Raw genomic sequence first — 18,356 nt, 5'->3', positions numbered from 1 at the left:
TGGTACACAAAACCGGCACTGAATCCTGTTTTTTCAAAGGTGAAAACAACACAAAAGTGAGCAAAACCTGTCTAGTACATAAATAAACCGTCAAAGGTGAAAGCAAAACAAAGATGTTCTTATTTTCTCACTTGGGTACCAACACCTCTGATTTCCTTGATTTCCTATGTGATTCACTTGGCCTAATGGCAAAAGAATGTGTGCATCTTTATAATGCCTATGTACAAAGTATGTGTTACATTATCTTAACGTAATTATCTTTGTTAAGAGTTGAAATTCTTTTTTAAATTTAGGGGCACTCTGCAGAGATCATTGCTTTATCATTTAACACCACAGGAGACAGGATCATCACAGGTTCCTTTGACCATACAGTTGCAGTGTGGGATGTTGGCACAGGCAGGTACTGATTTAAACCATTTTTATGCTTTCTTTAATAAATCTTAATGAATCCCAGGCTCCTCAGATTCTAAATCTGCCTGTTCATATTGTTGATGTATATATATATTAAGGAACTAAAAGCTTGTTGAAACCAGAAAGATAAAAATTAGGTGTATTACTCCTCTGTGATTCTCCCTAGCAACAGATCTGAGTTCCATCTGCCAGAGAATTAAGATATTATTTTTCCATGTTGGCAGACTACTTGGGGCTTTATAGTCCAATGCTGAAGGATAGATACTGCAATATTAATCTTTCACAACACCTTTATTTTTTTCTCTAATTTCTTTAGGGAGCAGTCTATTCATGTTTAGACAGAACAAAGTCTTGCAATTCCCAGTATTCCCCGGCCAGAATGGCTGGTCGGGGAATGCTGGGAGTTGTAGGACATTATTCTCTCTAAATATGATTAGGATTGTATCCTTGAAATAATTTGCCTTATCCTACACTTGAGGTGGCAGAATAATGATGCTACATGGGCCTCATTGTGTTGAGTTAGAGGTTCATCTGGCCCAATCCTGTCTCCAGTGAGCTGAAGCTAGAGATCCACCATAGCCTTTGTGGGAAACAACATATAGGCCAACTCAGGATTATGCAGGTAATGCATGTGAATAATATCTTCTTGGTTTGACATAGTAGAAATGGTAAAAGGCCTTATAATGATTGGTGGTAAATTATCCACTCCCTGAATAACATGCATAACACCAACCTTCATTTCCTGACCTTAGTTACCACTGAAAGGTCAGTGCAATTACAAGTCCATAATATGAATGAAATAAAGTAATTATTTAACAAGATCAATGTATTTTTTTCTTTTGCAATTGCAGCAAATAAGATATTATTCAGAATATTTGCTGTTATGATTTTTTCATTTAGTATAATCATTAACCAAGGAGCCTTTATCTGCAACCTAAACATTGAACAAAAAATGAAGTAGCACAAGTATTTCAGATTATCCATATTATAATCTGAAAGTATTTCAGATTATACATCCATCCATGAATGGTTGGATAGGAAATAAACATTGAACCTTGTAAACATTAATGAACACACTTACTGAAGAGCACATTAATCCGTATGTATGTGTGTGCAAGTGTATATATATGTGATATATGTATCAATATCTAGTGGTACATCAATTGCTGTGCTTCATGCAATTGATGTACCACTAGTATAAGTAATCTCTAGTGCAATGCCAATAGTATAAACTGGCATGATGGGTTTCACAGGCAAACCTGTCATGAGCATACACCATTAGTGTTGCACTAGATATTGCTTATAGTAGCATTACATCAGTTGTATAAGCACAGCGGCCCCATAGTGCTCTCTCTCTCTCTCTCTCTCTCTCTCTCTCTCGCTCTCTCTCTCGTTCATCACTGCATTGGTATTAATTTTTCACGAATTGCATTAATGGCTGTTCAGATATGGTTCACACACATACTCACACACATACAAACACTTTTATTACATGCAGCTCATTATGTGTACCAATGTTTTCCAAGGTTCATAACCTATGCAATCTAAAAGGGACATTGGCTGCTAATTTTCACACTTCGCTCAACTGGAACAGTTAAACAGTCACCCAGATTTGGCAGTCTGATGAATGTATGATTGTCAAACAGCATGTTCTGGGTTCACTAGAATGCTTGTTAAATGAGTAAAACCAGAAGTGGAACAAACCTCATTGTATCGGAATAAATCAGGTGCTCTGATGTGGATATAACCATAGATGGTTACACCTGAACTGTATATAAAAGGAAGGATACACGTCTCACTAAGGGGCAGTTTATACTTAAAAAAACAAAAACGGCAAAGCAGAACTGCTTGTTTCTAAGCATGCAAGAAACAAGCAGTTTCTCCCTAGGACAGATATGTGCTAGGGAGCCACAGCCCAGCTGGCTCTCCCTGCTGTGCATATATCATGTGTCCCTCTGTATTTTACACATTTAAATCTGCATGCTTTTATAGTGTAAAATGCTGACCTGTATTTGGAAAATACATAAAATGAGGAGTGGAGCTTAGGCTATATTTGTAGGCAGAAGCCAAATATTAATACCTGCAATCTTGAGCACATTCATTTGAGAGGAAGCTCCATTGATTTGTGACACTGCTGAGCAAGCATGCATAGGACTGTGCTATAAATGAAGGATTCAATCTGTTACTTATAGCATATGTCTAACTTTTTCATGTGTGTTGTTGTTGTTTATTCGTTCAGTCACTTCCGACTCTTCGTGACTTCATGGACCAGCCCATGCCAGAGCTTTCTGTCGGCTGTCGCCACCCCTAAGTGTACCTTTGCATAATATGCTTGTATCCCTGGTTTGAAGCAAACTTACAATTTGAATTTTTATTCTCTCTCCTGGCAGGAGGATGCATACTTTAATAGGCCATCGTGCGGAAATAAGTAGTGCACAGTTCAACTGGGACTGTACTTTGATAATCACTGGATCAATGGACAAAACATGCATGGTATGATTGTTGGATTCTTGTTAACATAGGATTGGATCCAGACTGCGTTCCATAAACAGAAGGGCTCCTTTCGTGGAAGGCGTTTGATCCACAGAGGGATCCTGCTGGGAGAAAGGAGGCCGGACTTTTGGTGATTCCCCCCTCAGTCTGCAGCTCTTTGAAGCCTCTGAAAATCTGCTCTGGAGGTCCCTCCCCACAACCCTCTGAGGGTGCAAATTGCTGTAGTGGGAGAGGGGAATTGGCAAACATTGCCCCCTTGTTATTCCAGTAAGAGCATACCAGCTCAAAATTCACTTAGGGGTTGCCCCCTCTGATGGGGGTGAACTCTGAATCCAACCCATAATATATTGCTGTCCATAGAACGTGACAAATAATTTTAAAAGAATCATAGTATAGGATTAATTCATACATTTTTAGGCCAAGGCTGGATCCAGTAATATATTCCCATATTTTCAACATTCCTTTATGCAAGCCAAAAGTTACTCTGGAATCTCTTTTCAAATATACACAAACTTTCTGTGTGAACTTGGAAAAGACATAGTTGTTACTTTCATCTGTTATGTTTCTTTCAGCTGTCATGCTCCTGTATTAGACAGTGGCAAATAATAATAATAATAATAATAATAATAATAATAATAATAATAATAATAATAATTTTAAATGGCAATTTGGAAGCAAGCAACAACAGTGAAAAAAAGGCCAAATTTAGCTTGACAACATGCTAAATTTGGCCTTTTTACTGCTCTGTAACAGTTTGCCACTGAAACTGGGCAGCAAACTGCCATTGTTTTTCACCATCACTGTAAATTCTGGCAGTGTCTGTGGTGGTGGATCGTGGGATTAGCATTACATGCTAATGGAGGATTAAGCAGAGCATTCCATTCAGCTCCCGCTGCAGTTTTCTGTTTTCCTTTTCCTACTAACAGTCAAGAAGGCTACTGAGTGTGCTCTGTCCTTATTGGGCTGTTTTGTGGTTCTTGTTTTTTGCTCTAGATTACATTTTTTTTAGCAGTTGGGACTGTCAGCTGGGGCTTGTCAGTTGAGTAGCAGACAGTTAACCTGAAAGAGAGAGGGTGGTGGATTTGATCTAAGCCTCTTTGTCACACACATAAATAATTGTACTATCCTGTAAATGACCCGAGGGTTAGAGTTACTGTAGCTAGGGATTGTAGCATTTCATTTGTTTATCTCTAACTGGAGATAATGTAGATGCAGGACACTTTCAGTATTGAGAAGAGCATTTTTGTGTTACCTTTGTAAAGGATTTCAAAGCGAAGCTCTAAAACCCCCTCGCCGGGTGACTTGTGATACTGCGTTTCAGGTGTTTAAACACCCCCACCTCCCAGCCAACTCAAGTCTGGGAAAGACATGTTTGGCTAGTACAATAAACTTTGAACTTATTGACATCTGGCGAGTTGATCATAGCTGGATGGTGCTGTGAAAGAGGCACTAGAATGAAAATCAACTCCAGTAGATGTCTGACTGGCATCGCTAGCATGTCATGCAAAATATTACTCTGCTTTGCACCAAATCTGCGCTCATATGAAACAAAAATGATCAACTACCTACATATGCATCAAACAGTTCAACCAAATAAAGAGGCTGCTTTTGAATGCCTGCCATCGTTTGCCTGCATTTTTGCTTGTTGATTTCTTTCCACATTGCAGCTGTGGAATGCTCTGACTGGCAAGCGTGTGGCAACTTTAACAGGCCATGATGATGAAGTACTAGATGTTTGTTTTGATTATACTGGGCAGCGTATTGCAACTGCTTCAGCTGATGGTAAGTGAAATTGATTGATCAATTAAAATGTCTCCCTCCCATGTCAGCTGGCTGGAAGATCCTCTGTGGAAGAATAAAACAGCTCATTCCTCTGGACTGCAAACATTATCTTAGACAGTAACCCAGGAGCAATAGTAACTCCCAGTAGTTCCTTATAGCCCTCATAGATGACTTTAAAATTATGGCTTCCATGTGGAGGCTACAGAAAAATTGTTCACCAAAGGTTTTGAAGGCCAGCTTAGTTCTCAGATATGCATGATCATGCCAAGAACCACCATGACATCACCAGCAGCTGCCAGGAATGATTGGTGATCAGGGGCATCCATATGGTGAGCTGTTTTCCAAATATTATGACACCTGTGTGATATGCTTTTTGGCAGCTTTCTCATAAGGCTGTAATGTTTGAATTAGTCTTCCATCCCACCCTATGTCTTAGGTTTGACCAGTAGGGTTCCAGAAATTTCCAAAATATTTTCTTATGATCACACTTATGCAGTCTTCTCATGGAACAATAAGGCTTGAACCTGTCTTCAGTTTTATCCAGTGTTCTTTGATCACCTCAGAGCACGAAAGGTCTTTTTATTAGATTGTAAGCCTATGCGGCAGAGTCTTGCTATTTACTGTTTTACTCTGTACAGCACCATGTACATTGATGGTGCTATATAAATAAATAATAATAATAATAATAAATAATAATAATAATAATAATAGTGCTAGACTCAAGGTCTTTCTGATTTCAGTACTTAGCTCCAAGTAAGTGTGTGTAGGATTGCAGCCAGTCATTTCAAACACTTAGCTCTCCTGTTCCTTAGGTTTCTATCAAAACTTCAGTTTTTAATAGGACTAAACACAATAGGAAAACACCTGTGCTGACTTAATCCCTCTTTTCTACTAAAGGTTCAGCAAGAGTTTATGATACAGAAACAAAAAAATGTATTGCAAAACTCGAAGGTCATGATGGAGAAATTTCAAAGGTAACTGTTTTATACCTGTCCTTTTATTCTTAGTGCTGCCCTAACTCACTAGAATGAGGTTCTAAATTACACACAAAACAAAGTAAACTGTGCTGCTGGTCCATACGTTTAGCTTTGGCAGTGATGCTTGTTTCTTGCTACTTGAACACGGCCCAGGCAAGCCACTTCCCTTCCTCTCTTGTTGCTGTTACTGTGTGTCTCCGATGTGTTAGGAAAATATAGTGCTCAGTAGTTCTTTAATGAATGCTGACAATTGAAAAAGCGTATAATTGCAGTTTTGGGGTACAATCCTGTCATTCATTATGTACAGATGTCTTATAGATTCGGTAGGATTTACGCATAAATAACTAGGGCTGTGATTGCAGCTTCTGAAATTTATGTGGGCATTTAGTTTAATGATTTAAGATTTTTAGAGAAGCTGGGTGATTCCCCACCACCACCATTTCTTACATTCATTTAAGTACAGTTTTAAGACTGTCTTTGTTTGCTGGGATTTTCCAGCAGCAATTGTTAGTGGGAGTTTTTCATTTGTATTTCAAATGGCAATGATGCATGATATGGAAGCTACTGTCTCAGCCCCCACCTCTCTTACATCCTTGGATGATACATTTTATGGTGAACGGATGCATTTTTTTTTAAAAAAAATACACATTATTCTTCTTTTAGTGAAAAAGAGTTCTTTTTATTACTTTACTACATAAATAAATTATGCTGTCTGCAATTCTTTGTATGCTCCATTTTCTATGTGCATATAAACAATGCATTATGACTGACAAGCCCCATCAAGGAGTTCAATCAAATATACTCCCACAACAACTTTTTTTGTGAATGGCTGTTGTAAATAAGGTACTTGCCATTGTCTGTACTCTCGGCATGTCATGTTTACAATTACCCTCACCTCCTCAACAAGGTGTGCTTATACATGTGGAACTCATACATTTGATGAAGTGGGCTGTAGTCTATGAAAGCTTATGCCATAATACGTTTATTAGTTTTTTCAGTGCAACAAGATTGGCCACATGCCTACGCCTCTGGAAATCATTAATATTCCTTTAGAAGTCTGCCTAAAATTTATCATTAAATGTTCCGAAAAATAAAAATTTGTTGCCATCCATCCATCTATTCAATAGTTGTTGCCCTTCCCTCTCCTTTACTTAATAAGGCCCTTTCTACACCTGCAGCCCTTTCACAATGGAGGAGGGGTGATCGCGACTTCTCCCGCTTCAGCAATCGGTGCTCACGGGACACACCAGCAGCGTTTCCCACAATGACAGGAGTGCCATTCCAGGAGCATGTGTGGTAGAAGTGGGTGGGGCTAGGGAGATGTCTATGGGCCATAGGATTTTTTTTAATCACTCGTGAGGGATTCGCACCAGTGCAGATATACAGCAACACATGGGAACTCTGAATATACCCTCCTGCGCAGAGATGTTTGTTTTTTAAAAAACAGCACTCGGCAGTGGAACACGCCGATACCCATACACACGCCCCTCACAGCTAATTGACTGTTTGCTGATCCTGGGACTCATGTCAAATTGCAGCAATGACCTCAAAGGGGGGCCCACACCGCAAACATTAATTGCAATGGATGTGAGAGAGCTGAAAAAAGCAGTCAGCGATATTCCAGGAAAACTTGGAGGTGAAGCTGAGATCACTGCGGGAGCAGGTGAACGTCATGTGGCCTGTTAGAGATGACTGTGATACGATCCTGGAATGAACGGTTGGTGTAGACTCCCCTAAGTCAGCTTTATCAGAGATATAACCTGTCAAGGTGGCAGCAGCACCTCCATTCTTGAAGACAAGCCCTTAAACCCAAGTGCTTTAAAATTCTAGAGCATTTAAAATGAAGGCATGATGGTTCAAACATACAGATTCAAGGGCAAGAGTGGCTTAATTTGTCAAAGAAATTATATCTTTACCATTTGTGAGAGCAAACAACTTTTAGCTAATGCTGCCGCCCAACAAAGGGCCCATTAACATGGTTGAAACATATCCTTTGTTATCTCTGGGTTGTTATCCTAGAGTTATTATCTTCAGATGACAGCTCCCACCTAACTGAGCCAGACATTCAAGTTGCTTGTTTACTATCCTGGATCAGTTTAAGGTCCTAGTTCTGGTTTATGGAACTGAGAACTCCATTGACAAAAGGCAACTCTGCTGTTGTTATTTAAGAATGTTTTATAGGCCACTTTTTGTTCTTTGGAACGGATTCTCAAGGATGAAATTCAGCAAAGTATATAATTTATGAAAGGCAAATATTTATCACTGAAACCCCAATTTATTAATGAATGCCACACATAGATTAGTTTCTTTCTGAATATTTTTGTACTTAAGATCAATCTTCAATTCTACAAAATAACGTATGATGTGGCTCGTGTTCTGACATGAAAGCTGGTGAGTCAACTTTTTCCTTCCCATGGAAACTTTTATTCTCTTTCAGCCCACTTCAACCTCTGGATCAATAAACAAATCAGAGTATAAACAAATAAGAGAACCATAGAATTCATAGAATTGTTGAGTTGGCCAGGATCACAAATATCATCTGGTCTTGTTATTCCAGGGTTACTGTGTAAATGGGACCTGTATGAATCATGTTGGACAAACTGTAAGATTTAAGTGGTGCTACTTGCTTCCCTCTTTAAAAAAATATTTTTTGTAATTTTTGTTTTAAAGATCTGTTTCAATCCTCAAGGCAGTCGTATTCTTACAGCCAGCTCGGATAAGACAGCTCGACTTTGGGAGCCTCAGACAGGGCAATGCATTCAAATACTAGATGGACACACCGATGATATATTTTCATGTGCTTTCAACTATAAGGGCAATATAATTATTACAGGTAACCAACATCTAATTTAGGGCGCAATTTTATGAATGGTTAGATAGAAAAAAGCCTTACAACTGTCTGAACATGCTTAGGATTGTGTCCTTAGAAATTCTCTTGCTGATGTTCCCTTGGATTTCAGACCATTGGTGGTGAATAGAGCTAAAGCAATGTGGAATAAGAGGTGTTTACTAATTACTGTCAAAATGCCATTATGTTATTCCAGTGTAAATTTGGACCAAATTGCTCTGTGGTTTCTATGGGATATTGCTTTTCTGAATTGGTTCAGATCTCCAGAATATCAATTGTATATTGCTTTACGTAAGGCTACACGGGAACTGGAAAACTGATTGACCAGGTTCAGATGACACATTATTTAACACAGAATGAACCATAGGGCCCATGGGTGCCAGGTTGTATATGAAACTCCCGTCATATTGTGCAAACCCAGCAAGTTTAGGTTATGTGACGGCTAAACAACTTTAAAACAGACTATGGATTATTTAACCCTCATATAATCCATGCTTGCCAGGTTTGCACAACATAACAACCCTGAGCAGCGATTGCATATTCAAAATGGTGGGTGCATTTACCATGCACGTGCTACAACCTCATCATGGGTTAAATAACACACAGTGGGCTGTTGTGTCATGCAAACAGTCCCATTGTTAACAAAGTTAGGAGAGTGGGTATGTTTGAAATACAAAACAAAATACTGTTCATCCAGCACACTTCATAATAAGTTGGAAAGCTATTATTATTATTCTTTGATATACAAATGATATATTTTTAAAAAATAATCTATTGGTTTTTCTTATAGGTAGCAAGGATAATACATGTAGGATATGGCGCTAACTGAGGACAACATCTGACCCAACTTCCTAGCAGATTTCATACAAGTTTCTTATACAGACAATAACCCTTAAGCCTTTCAAAAACCTGTGTTGGCCTCTATTTCTCTGTCTTTTTTAAAGTTTACTGAAGTAGTAGATTTATTTCCTGGACCCATGGAATTAACTACGTTAGCTAGTTATGTCATAGACTGATATATATTATTAGTGATTAGATTCTGACAAATGACATTGTTTTCCTTATAATGATTTATAAGCCAGTTGGGGTGGGGAGTGGGAAGGAAAGGAGGGGGATACCATTAACTATTATTTGGATGCTTCTCACACTTTCATTTGGATACTTTTTACTTACTATGTTTAAATTTGGTGTAATAAAAATATTTTAAACACTATCGAATTGCAACTATTTATGTAGTAATGATCAAAATACATATTAAAACTGTCGATTCAGATGTTGTATATGAGACTTATGGAGGGAAAAAGCACTTTTAAAAACTTGATTTTGAACTTCTGCCATGCATCTGTATGCATCTCTTGAAAGAAAACGATGCTTTTTCATTTATTATGTATTGGATTTATAGTCAGCCCCATCTTGAAAGCTTAAAAGTGGCTATCAATATATTAAAAATCGGTATATAAAAGCCTAACGGGTTAAAAGGAAACAAGTAGAACTTAATAAATATTCAATTTCACTCCATATCATTGAGAGAGAAAAGAGAGCTCACACTTGAGAGATGAAACTTCATTTACCCACTGTGAAGCAGTATAATGGAAGGTAATGGTTAAGAGCGAAGTTTGGCGTGTAGTTGTCTCAATTCGCTGATAATAGCTTTCAACCTTTTCCTTCATATAATGTGGATAATTTACTATTTCTTAAAAGTTTATTGTAGTTCCATGTTCTGAAGTGCAAAACATTACGCCTGTGCATGCATTTATGTATGCAGTATTGTAGTGGAAACGTGACACGAGCCCTACCCTCCCGTTTCCAAAGTGAAGTGATCTCTCCACAATGAGAGCTTGGTCTCAGATTGGCATGGCTGACATGATCTCCTGATTTGAGCAGGATGAATTACATGAACCAGGCCTCCATGTGATCAAGGACTCAAGGAGTGGGCCTGGCCTACCCTGTAGAATAACCTTCTTGATCGGTTAGCCACTTATCAACAAAAAAGAGGACACAGATTTGGATAAAGTTTGCGTATGCTACTACATACATATTAAAACATACACACACACAATTACTATAATTTAAATAGAAGTGTAGATCTCACAAAGGAGGGAAGTTATTGTCCTGTGCAGATGCTAACTTTAAATGGGCTGCTCCTCCCTTCTCCCTGCTAACTTTTTTTTTAAAATACCTTTACACTGGACTTAGGCAGGACAGCCCTTCAAACAGGATGCCTTTGCATCATACTGCCTTTATACAAATCTATGGTGCGACCACACTTAGAAATATTGTGCACAGTTCTGGTCACCACACCTAAAAAAGAATATTATGGAGCTGGAAAAAGTGCAGAAAAGGGCAACTAAAATGATTAAGGGGCTGGAGCATCTCCCCTATAAGGGAAGGTTACATCAACTGGGTTTGTTTAGTTTGGAAAAAAGGCTAAGGGGAGACATGATAGATGTGTACAAAATTATGCATGGTTGGAAAATGTGGATAGGGAGACAGTTTTCTCCCTCTCTCAAAATACTAGAATTATGGGTCATCCCATGAAGCTGATTGGCGGGAGATCCAGGACAAATAAAAGGTAGTACTTCTTCACACAGCACATAGTTAAATTATGAAACTCACTACCACAAGATGTAGTGATGGCCACCAATTTGGATGGCTTTAAAAGGGTTGGATAAATTCCTGGAGGCAAAGGCTATCAATGGCTACTAGCCCTGATAGTTGTGTGCTATTGCCGTTATTCGAGGCAATAAGCTTATGTGCACCAGTTGCTGGGGAACGTGGGTGGGAGGGTGCTGTTGCACCATGTCCTGCTTGTTCATCGATGGCTGGTTGGCCACTGTGTGATCAGAGTGCTGGACTAGATGGACCCTTGGTCCGATCCAGCATGTCTCTTCTTATGTTATTTGAACAAAGGCGTCTCCTCTGACCACCCTTCAAATAGACAACTGTCTTCTGTAAAGTAGAGCACATGGTTGTTCTAGTTCATAGGAGAGGAGGGGAGCTCATGCTACTCTACCATGGCTCTTTTACTTCCTCCGGCTGTTCCTTTTTAAATTTTCTTCATTCCTGATTGTCCTCTTGAATAGCAGTAAGGGACCAAAGTGCTTGCCTCCTCATGTGTGTATATCTAAATAAACAGATGCTATTTTGGTACTAGCATGAAAGCTTCCTTCCAAATGTTTCTAAACACCAAATTTAAGTGCCTCCAGTGTAAGAGCATTTTGTCCTGAAAATGTCAAGCTAACTGAAAGATCATGTATCCAGACTTCCCTGTTCAGCTTCACCCTACAGATCCTTTGGTATTACGCATGGCTTACCTCCTGTGAAGGCTATGGAAGTGCAAGGCATGTATTTGCTACACAGCAAAGCACAGCATCTTTAGGCTCCTGGAAGGTAAAACGTCACTGGTTTTGTATAATACATGCTCCAGAAAGAATATCATTTTCTTGAGAAGAAAGCCCTTAGCTGCTATTGAGATGTATTTATTTACAAGCAAGAGCTTAATAAAAGATAGTATCGGAGGTGAGGGAGGCCTACAATTGTGAGGTGCATGGCAACTCCAGTTTTCCTATTCCAGGCAAAAACCAGAATCTTATCAAGCTAATGACGCTTCTATATTTGACTGGCAGGCTCCTCCTGGCTCGTTGTGCAGAACTGGTCGAGAACAATATGGTTTGATTTTTATATAAAAATTATTTGCTAAAACTTCCCCAGCCCACAACAATTTAATAGTGAAACGATGCCATGTGTTGATTCTTTTTCAGAACAAAGCTCAAGGGCTAGTAGATGACTGGCAAGAACAAACAACATTGTAACATTCGCTACAACAGATTAATGTCTTATGCTACATTTTGTCACTCTTTGACATATGCATTCCTGGAGGCGAAGGCTATCAGTCCTGAAGGCGTTATTCTTCTAGTCCCGATGGCTTTATGCTTCCTACAGTATCAGAGGCAGTAAGCCTATGTACACCAGTTGCTGGGGAACATGGGCAGGAGGATGCTGTTGCACTCCTCTCCTCTTGTGGGTTTTCTGTGTGTAGCTGGCCACTGTGTGAACAGAATGCTGTAGCAGATAGGTCCTTAGTCTGATCCAGCATCACTCTTCTTATGTTCTTAGATATGTTCTCTCACAGAACCATCATCAATAGCTGTGAAAAGCTTAAGGATACATTTACATTGGATTACCTGCTTTGCACATCCTCCTCCTGTCTTCATGAGCTATAGGTATTTCAGCACCTCTGAAAAGTGAAGCCTTCAGCTTACACTGAAACAAATAGCTGGATGACAGTGTTTTATTCCTTCTGTATCCTATGCAAGGGACGCTCAGAATTGGGCTTACAAAAGGCAAAGAGGACACAGATAATTAACAAATTTATTTCAGATCAGGCGGCATTACTAAGAAGTAACGTACAGAAAAGAAATTCATCACACTGTTACATATCAGCTATGTTATTTGTGCTTATAAACATTTATTCTACCACTGCAAAAAGTGTGTATAACTCACAATAAACTGGCATTGATCTAAAAATAAATACTTTCCCCAACAATATAATTTCAGCGTTAATGCTCCATACCTTTATTATCTCTTTCAGAGAGGTACTGAGTGCACACTGGTCCTGATAGGCTTTTTGGATCACGGTACTTCTCCAGAGCACACCCAGGTGCTATTCAGCCAAAGTTAGTGCTTGCAGTAAACTGGCCTTTCTATTAATTTTACTTCTCTACGTGTATTGTAGAGTGATTGTTCAGTCAGCAAAGTCACTTGAACACTTAGAAATAGATTAAAATGCTGGCAAATGTCTTTGCTGAATGTATGAGAAAAGACAAGCATGCATGAAGCTGATTTTAACAAGAACAATGGTGATAATTATGGCTCTTATAATTTATGTAAAATTACTTCAAAAATAGTGCAAAAAAGATACTTTATTTTTGGACATATTACAGAATCACGTACTCTTGTAATGAAAATAAAAGTAGCCTTTCATATTTCTGGGAAGATAGAGGGCTAATCTACACCTGCAGCCGTTTCGCTACGTAGGAGGGATGCTCCCAAATGTTCCCGCTCCCACGATGGGCACTCAGGGGGCACACCCAAGCGAAGTTTCCCACAATGGCAGGAGTGTTGTCATGGGAGCATGTGCATCAGTAGAAGTGGGTGGGGCTAGGCAGATGGCTATGGGGCACAGGATTTTTAAAAAATGACTCCTGAGGGATGCGCACCAGTGCAGATACACAGCAACACATGGGGGGATAGGAACTAGGATGAATATGCGCTCCTGCGCAGAGATATGTTTGCTTTTAAAAAAAAACTCGGCGGTGAAACACACTGATACCCATACACATGCCCCTCACAGCTGATTGGCTGTTCACTGTGCCCAGAACTCACGGCGAACAGCAATGACCTTGCAAAGGGAAGGTGTCACACCGCAAATGTTCCTTGGAATGGAAGTGAGTGAGCTGGAAAAACCATGATAAAAGCAGTCAGGGATATTCCAGTAAAACTGAGAGGTCGAACCACAATCACCGCAGAAGCAGGTGAACATCATGTGGCCCGTTAGTTCCAACTGCAATACAATCCTGCAATAAATGGCTGGAATAGGCTCCCGGAGAGGCAGAACCTCTATAAGAACAAACCGTTAAAGTTTGTTTTTGAAAAGAAGAAAAGGAAAAAAAGAAAATGATAGAATATATTTAATTTTCTAAACCAGGAGTAGATACATTATGAAGATTATATTAGCAGAGAATATTGCCAATCTGGAATGGAGATATTTAGTGGGTAATGAGCTGAAGATTATTACTGCAATACAGTTCCCTTTCTTGATTTTAAAATAAAACGATACTTTTCAGCTGGTGCTAAAGAACGCTCAAACATGATGGTGAAAGCAACTAGTTATTTGAAGATCAAGATCCTGGGTTTGAATATTAACAAACAGAAAAGTTTGTTAATATTACTAAAAAGTGTTATTATATGTACCATACCCCAAATATTTTAAATTCAAAATGAGTTCAGTTTAAAGGTATTAATAAATTATAATTATGTATTTCTATTAGTATATAAAAATCATCACCAATATACCCTTTCAATGAAGGTACAATGTATTATTTTTCAAGTTTGCCTGAAAAATAATACCCTGTTTATTAGTTACTCTAAATGATAGTAAATTTGTCTCACAGCGGCAATCCATTGCACACTTACCCTGAACTCAGTGGGATTTACTTCTGAGTAAATATGCATAGGATCAGTTTGTAAAATTTGAATAGTAACAGTGAATTCCTTTAAAAACTACTCTGTTTATTCAAAGATTGCGAAGAACTTTACAAAGGACATGAGTCACCATTACAGATGATGAGAAAGTAAGCCAATACCTGCCCACAGTCTCACAGCAAGTTGCCAGTAAAGTTGCATGTGGGACTCAAATCTGCTAATGAGCAATCCTGTATTACATTCAATGGAGCACCGAACCTCTGACAACTGCAGGAAACAATGACAATAACAACAACATGAGTTTTGAAGACCTGTACGAAAATCTGCCAACCTGAACTATATTTCTTTCAGCAGAACACATATGCTTGCTGAACGGCTACAGGCTTTTAAAAAGCAATTTCAACAGCTTGTGGGTGTCGTTTCTTTGTGATACAGTTCAAGAGCTCAGACGCTCCTTTTCTTCTCCTCTGGAGTAATTTAAAAACATAATGATATAGAATTCATTCAGAGACATCTCTTCCTACATATTAATTTGGCTAGCATTCCACAAACCACTAGTGTAGTCCAACTACAAATACCTGGCTCTTTTAAAGAAAACCCTTTGTTACTGTGCAATTCCATTGTCAGTTAATACACATAGCCAACAGATACTTAGGAATCTTTGATTCTGGGAAACAGATGATGGCTGTTTCATCCAGCTTTCATCAATGTTTATTTAAAGTGCACACGCCATCCCTCCTCCTACAAAAGTACATTCTAAAACTGCAAGGTCCCCCGTATGACATCACCATATACCCTGGGCCTTTGCTTTCCGGTTTGCTTGTTTTTTACAAAATTATGCACTGCTTCGAAAAAGACTCGTGCATTGGCAGAGTTTGTGCATTTCTGTTCAGTTTATGTGCTGATGTTCTGAAAAAGAGGGGCCACTCACAAACCTCTGCCACTGATAAAGGGATTTCAAATGAACACGAGGAATTCAACAGGGTTTCTTATCCCTGTTCGAGAAGCCAGTCAAAGAGGCTGGGCGTCAGCTCGCTGCATTCTTCATGGAGCTTGCAGAACTGTACCACGGCATGGAAGATATCACCCACTTTCCAGGATTTCTGATGGACAAGCTGCACAACGTCTAAAAACTGAGGAAATGGTTTACTCTTAGAGAAGGTTTCATCCAATCAGTTCTCCCCCCACCGCCACCACCTGCCCCCTTTTCACTTTAATGAGATGAGCCCCAAAGCTCTGCGCAGATGCTGCTTTAAGTATCCACCATTTATTGACTGCAGAATCAAATCATACCTTGTGGGCGCGAATGAACCAACACAGGTTCATTGCCACGCTACTGTAATACATTTTCACTGGAATCGCTCACATACACATTCAGTGATTGCTTAAGTGCTGGGTAAATAAGTGATGAGAAATGGGGCGGTGTTCAGGCATGTGTGGAGCAATCCTGAGGAGCAGGCTTGGATAGGGATTAAGATGCTACAACAATGCAAATAGTAAATCCAAGTCGGATCTGCAACAAAATGTTGCAGGATGAAGTGCTCCTATTTAGTGTTCCAGTCAGCCAGCCATGTCTTCCTCAAGACTCATTCCATTGCCCTTCCCACCCAGTTTTCCTCCCCATGACCCACAACAGTCAGTATTCCGTGGCCACTGAGTACTGGAAGATGTGATTGGGGCTGTCTGGGAGTCATTCCACCCCCCTCGGTTAAGGTTTCCACCCTCTAAAATTTTTTTTTCTTGACTCAATTCTGATCCTAATCCACACCACAGCTGAGTATGATCCTGTTCTGTGGGGAGTACCCACTAGATAAACAACTATTAAATTGATTATTACCCCACCATTGACTATCATGTTGTCTGAATGCAGCCTGTGTGTGTGTGTGTGTGTGTGTGTGTGTGTGAGAGAGAGAGAGAGAGAGAGAGAGAGAGAGAGAGAGAGAGAGAGAGAGAGAGAGAGAGAGAGAGAGATTGAAATTCTGTGGAACTGGATTGGGAGTTTCTAAAATTTATTTATTTACTTACATTTATATGCTGCTCCCCCCACCCCTTGCAAGGAACCCATGTGGCTTATATGAATTTCCTCCTCTCCATTTTATCCTCACAGCAACTCTTTGAGGTGCATTAAGTGGAGAGTCAAGGATGGCCCGAAGTTACTGCATGAGCTTCATGGCCGAGTGGGGACTTGAACCTGGATCTCCCGAGTCCCAGCCCAGCACTCTAACCACTATACACATAGGTTGTCCCAGCATGCCCAGAAGTCCTTGTCAGTGGAAATCAAACCTAGAAGGAACAACAACTTTTATTTTGCTGCATGTCAATTGCGTTTGATTTTTGTAAAAGATGCTTCCTTTACAATTTCAAGCAGCTGGGGAAAACCTTATACTGCATCCACTTTTGTGCTTTGCTATTTAATGGAATGATGGACATCATCACATCACACACCCAAGCCCAGCTTTGCTTCTAGCTTGGAAATGGAAATCAAAGCATTTTCATTTTTTCGACTTTCGCAATCAATATCTAATTAAGCCTCTCATTCTGAATCTCTCTACTTTCAAAATGTGAGAAGAAATATTATGGCTCTGAGCTCGCTGGACCATTTGCTATTTACATATGCTGTTCTAAACTTAAACACGTATTTTAAAGATGTTCAACTAGGCATGTGGTTTCCAAGGGAAGGCTTGCATGCAGGACGCCTTCCCATCCCTCTCTGGTGTGTTTCAGCAATTGGGTGTAACTGTTTACACAGACATATGGCAAAGCTGACAGCTGTTTCTATAATGGGACACAATTTGGGCAGTTCTTACAGAATGCAACTTAAATAATGTTTATGATTATCAAATATTTCCCTCCAGAAAATACTAAACAATACCCTGGTTGTATCTAACAACAGCATATTTTTGTTTTGTTTTGTTTGTTTTTTAAAGTTTCAGGGCCCAATCCTTTGATTTGCTGCCCTGATGCAGCAACTCATAGGATCCCATGCAAGGCCTGGGCGGTAGTGCAGCGCCTGCCTCTTCTATTATAATGACAGTGGGTCCTTCCAGACAGTGGAAACAACAGTGGCTGCTTCCACCAGATCTCACAACCCATAAGCCTAGTTCACAGGGATCTTGTGCCCTACAATTGTGATTGCAGAGATTTGGGGGATAATGTCATGCAGCAGAAAGTGGTGCCTAAACTGCATTACTATTAAGTCAAGGGGGTGGGGGACTTGGTCCTCCCTCTAAGATGCCCCTACCTCTCCCACTTTTCTTTTTAAAGTAGCACTTTTTTTACTGGCAGCTGGGACTACTTCAGAGAGTAGCGGAAAAAGAGTGAGACAATGAGAGAGAAAAAGACATGGAGGACAGGAGCTGACTGGTGAAGGGGGAAGAGAGAGAGAGAGAAATGTTGGCACTGAAAACTGTGGGTTCAAAGGAGTTGTTTAGCATGTTTAGATTCAGACCCCACCTCGGCCATGTACTCAGGTTACTTGTCCAAGGTGACTACTTATGCCTCCTGTGGCAGCCATTTTGAAGTTGGTGTCCTGAACAATTTCTCAATGCGCCCAGGGCCCAAAATGTACCTAGGGTCCAAAAAGGTTGCCTATTCCTGCTATCAGGCCATTCATTAATTACTTTTCTCTCATGAGCATTAAT

The 18,356-nt window shown here is 39.7% G+C and overlaps 2 protein-coding genes across 4 annotated transcripts in view; one reads left to right on the top strand and one right to left on the bottom strand.

Annotated features, from left to right (window-relative positions):
• The window catches only part of DAW1 (dynein assembly factor with WD repeats 1), a 30,514-nt gene extending 20,921 nt beyond the window's left edge, over window positions 1-9,593 (top strand). For both annotated transcript variants that reach the window (XM_063132200.1, XM_063132199.1), the window contains 6 exons: window positions 294-400; window positions 2,802-2,904; window positions 4,572-4,686; window positions 5,584-5,660; window positions 8,334-8,496; window positions 9,302-9,593. In XM_063132200.1, the coding sequence (XP_062988270.1) occupies window positions 294-400; window positions 2,802-2,904; window positions 4,572-4,686; window positions 5,584-5,660; window positions 8,334-8,496; window positions 9,302-9,336 (600 nt within the window). In that variant the 3' untranslated portion in view covers window positions 9,337-9,593. The remainder of the gene's footprint in view (window positions 1-293; window positions 401-2,801; window positions 2,905-4,571; window positions 4,687-5,583; window positions 5,661-8,333; window positions 8,497-9,301) is intronic.
• A 5,707-nt stretch (window positions 9,594-15,300) lies between these two features.
• SPHKAP (SPHK1 interactor, AKAP domain containing) overlaps window positions 15,301-18,356 on the bottom strand; it is an 81,154-nt gene continuing 78,098 nt past the window's right edge. For both annotated transcript variants that reach the window (XM_063132198.1, XM_063132196.1), the window contains one exon: window positions 15,301-15,848. In XM_063132198.1, coding sequence (XP_062988268.1) covers window positions 15,705-15,848 — 144 coding nt within the window. In that variant the 3' untranslated portion in view covers window positions 15,301-15,704. The remainder of the gene's footprint in view (window positions 15,849-18,356) is intronic.

Source organism: Elgaria multicarinata, chromosome 8 (genome assembly GCF_023053635.1).
Source record: "Elgaria multicarinata webbii isolate HBS135686 ecotype San Diego chromosome 8, rElgMul1.1.pri, whole genome shotgun sequence".
In the NCBI taxonomy this organism is placed as follows: domain Eukaryota; kingdom Metazoa; phylum Chordata; class Lepidosauria; order Squamata; family Anguidae; genus Elgaria; species Elgaria multicarinata.
This window is presented reverse-complemented; position numbering and strand designations above follow the sequence as displayed.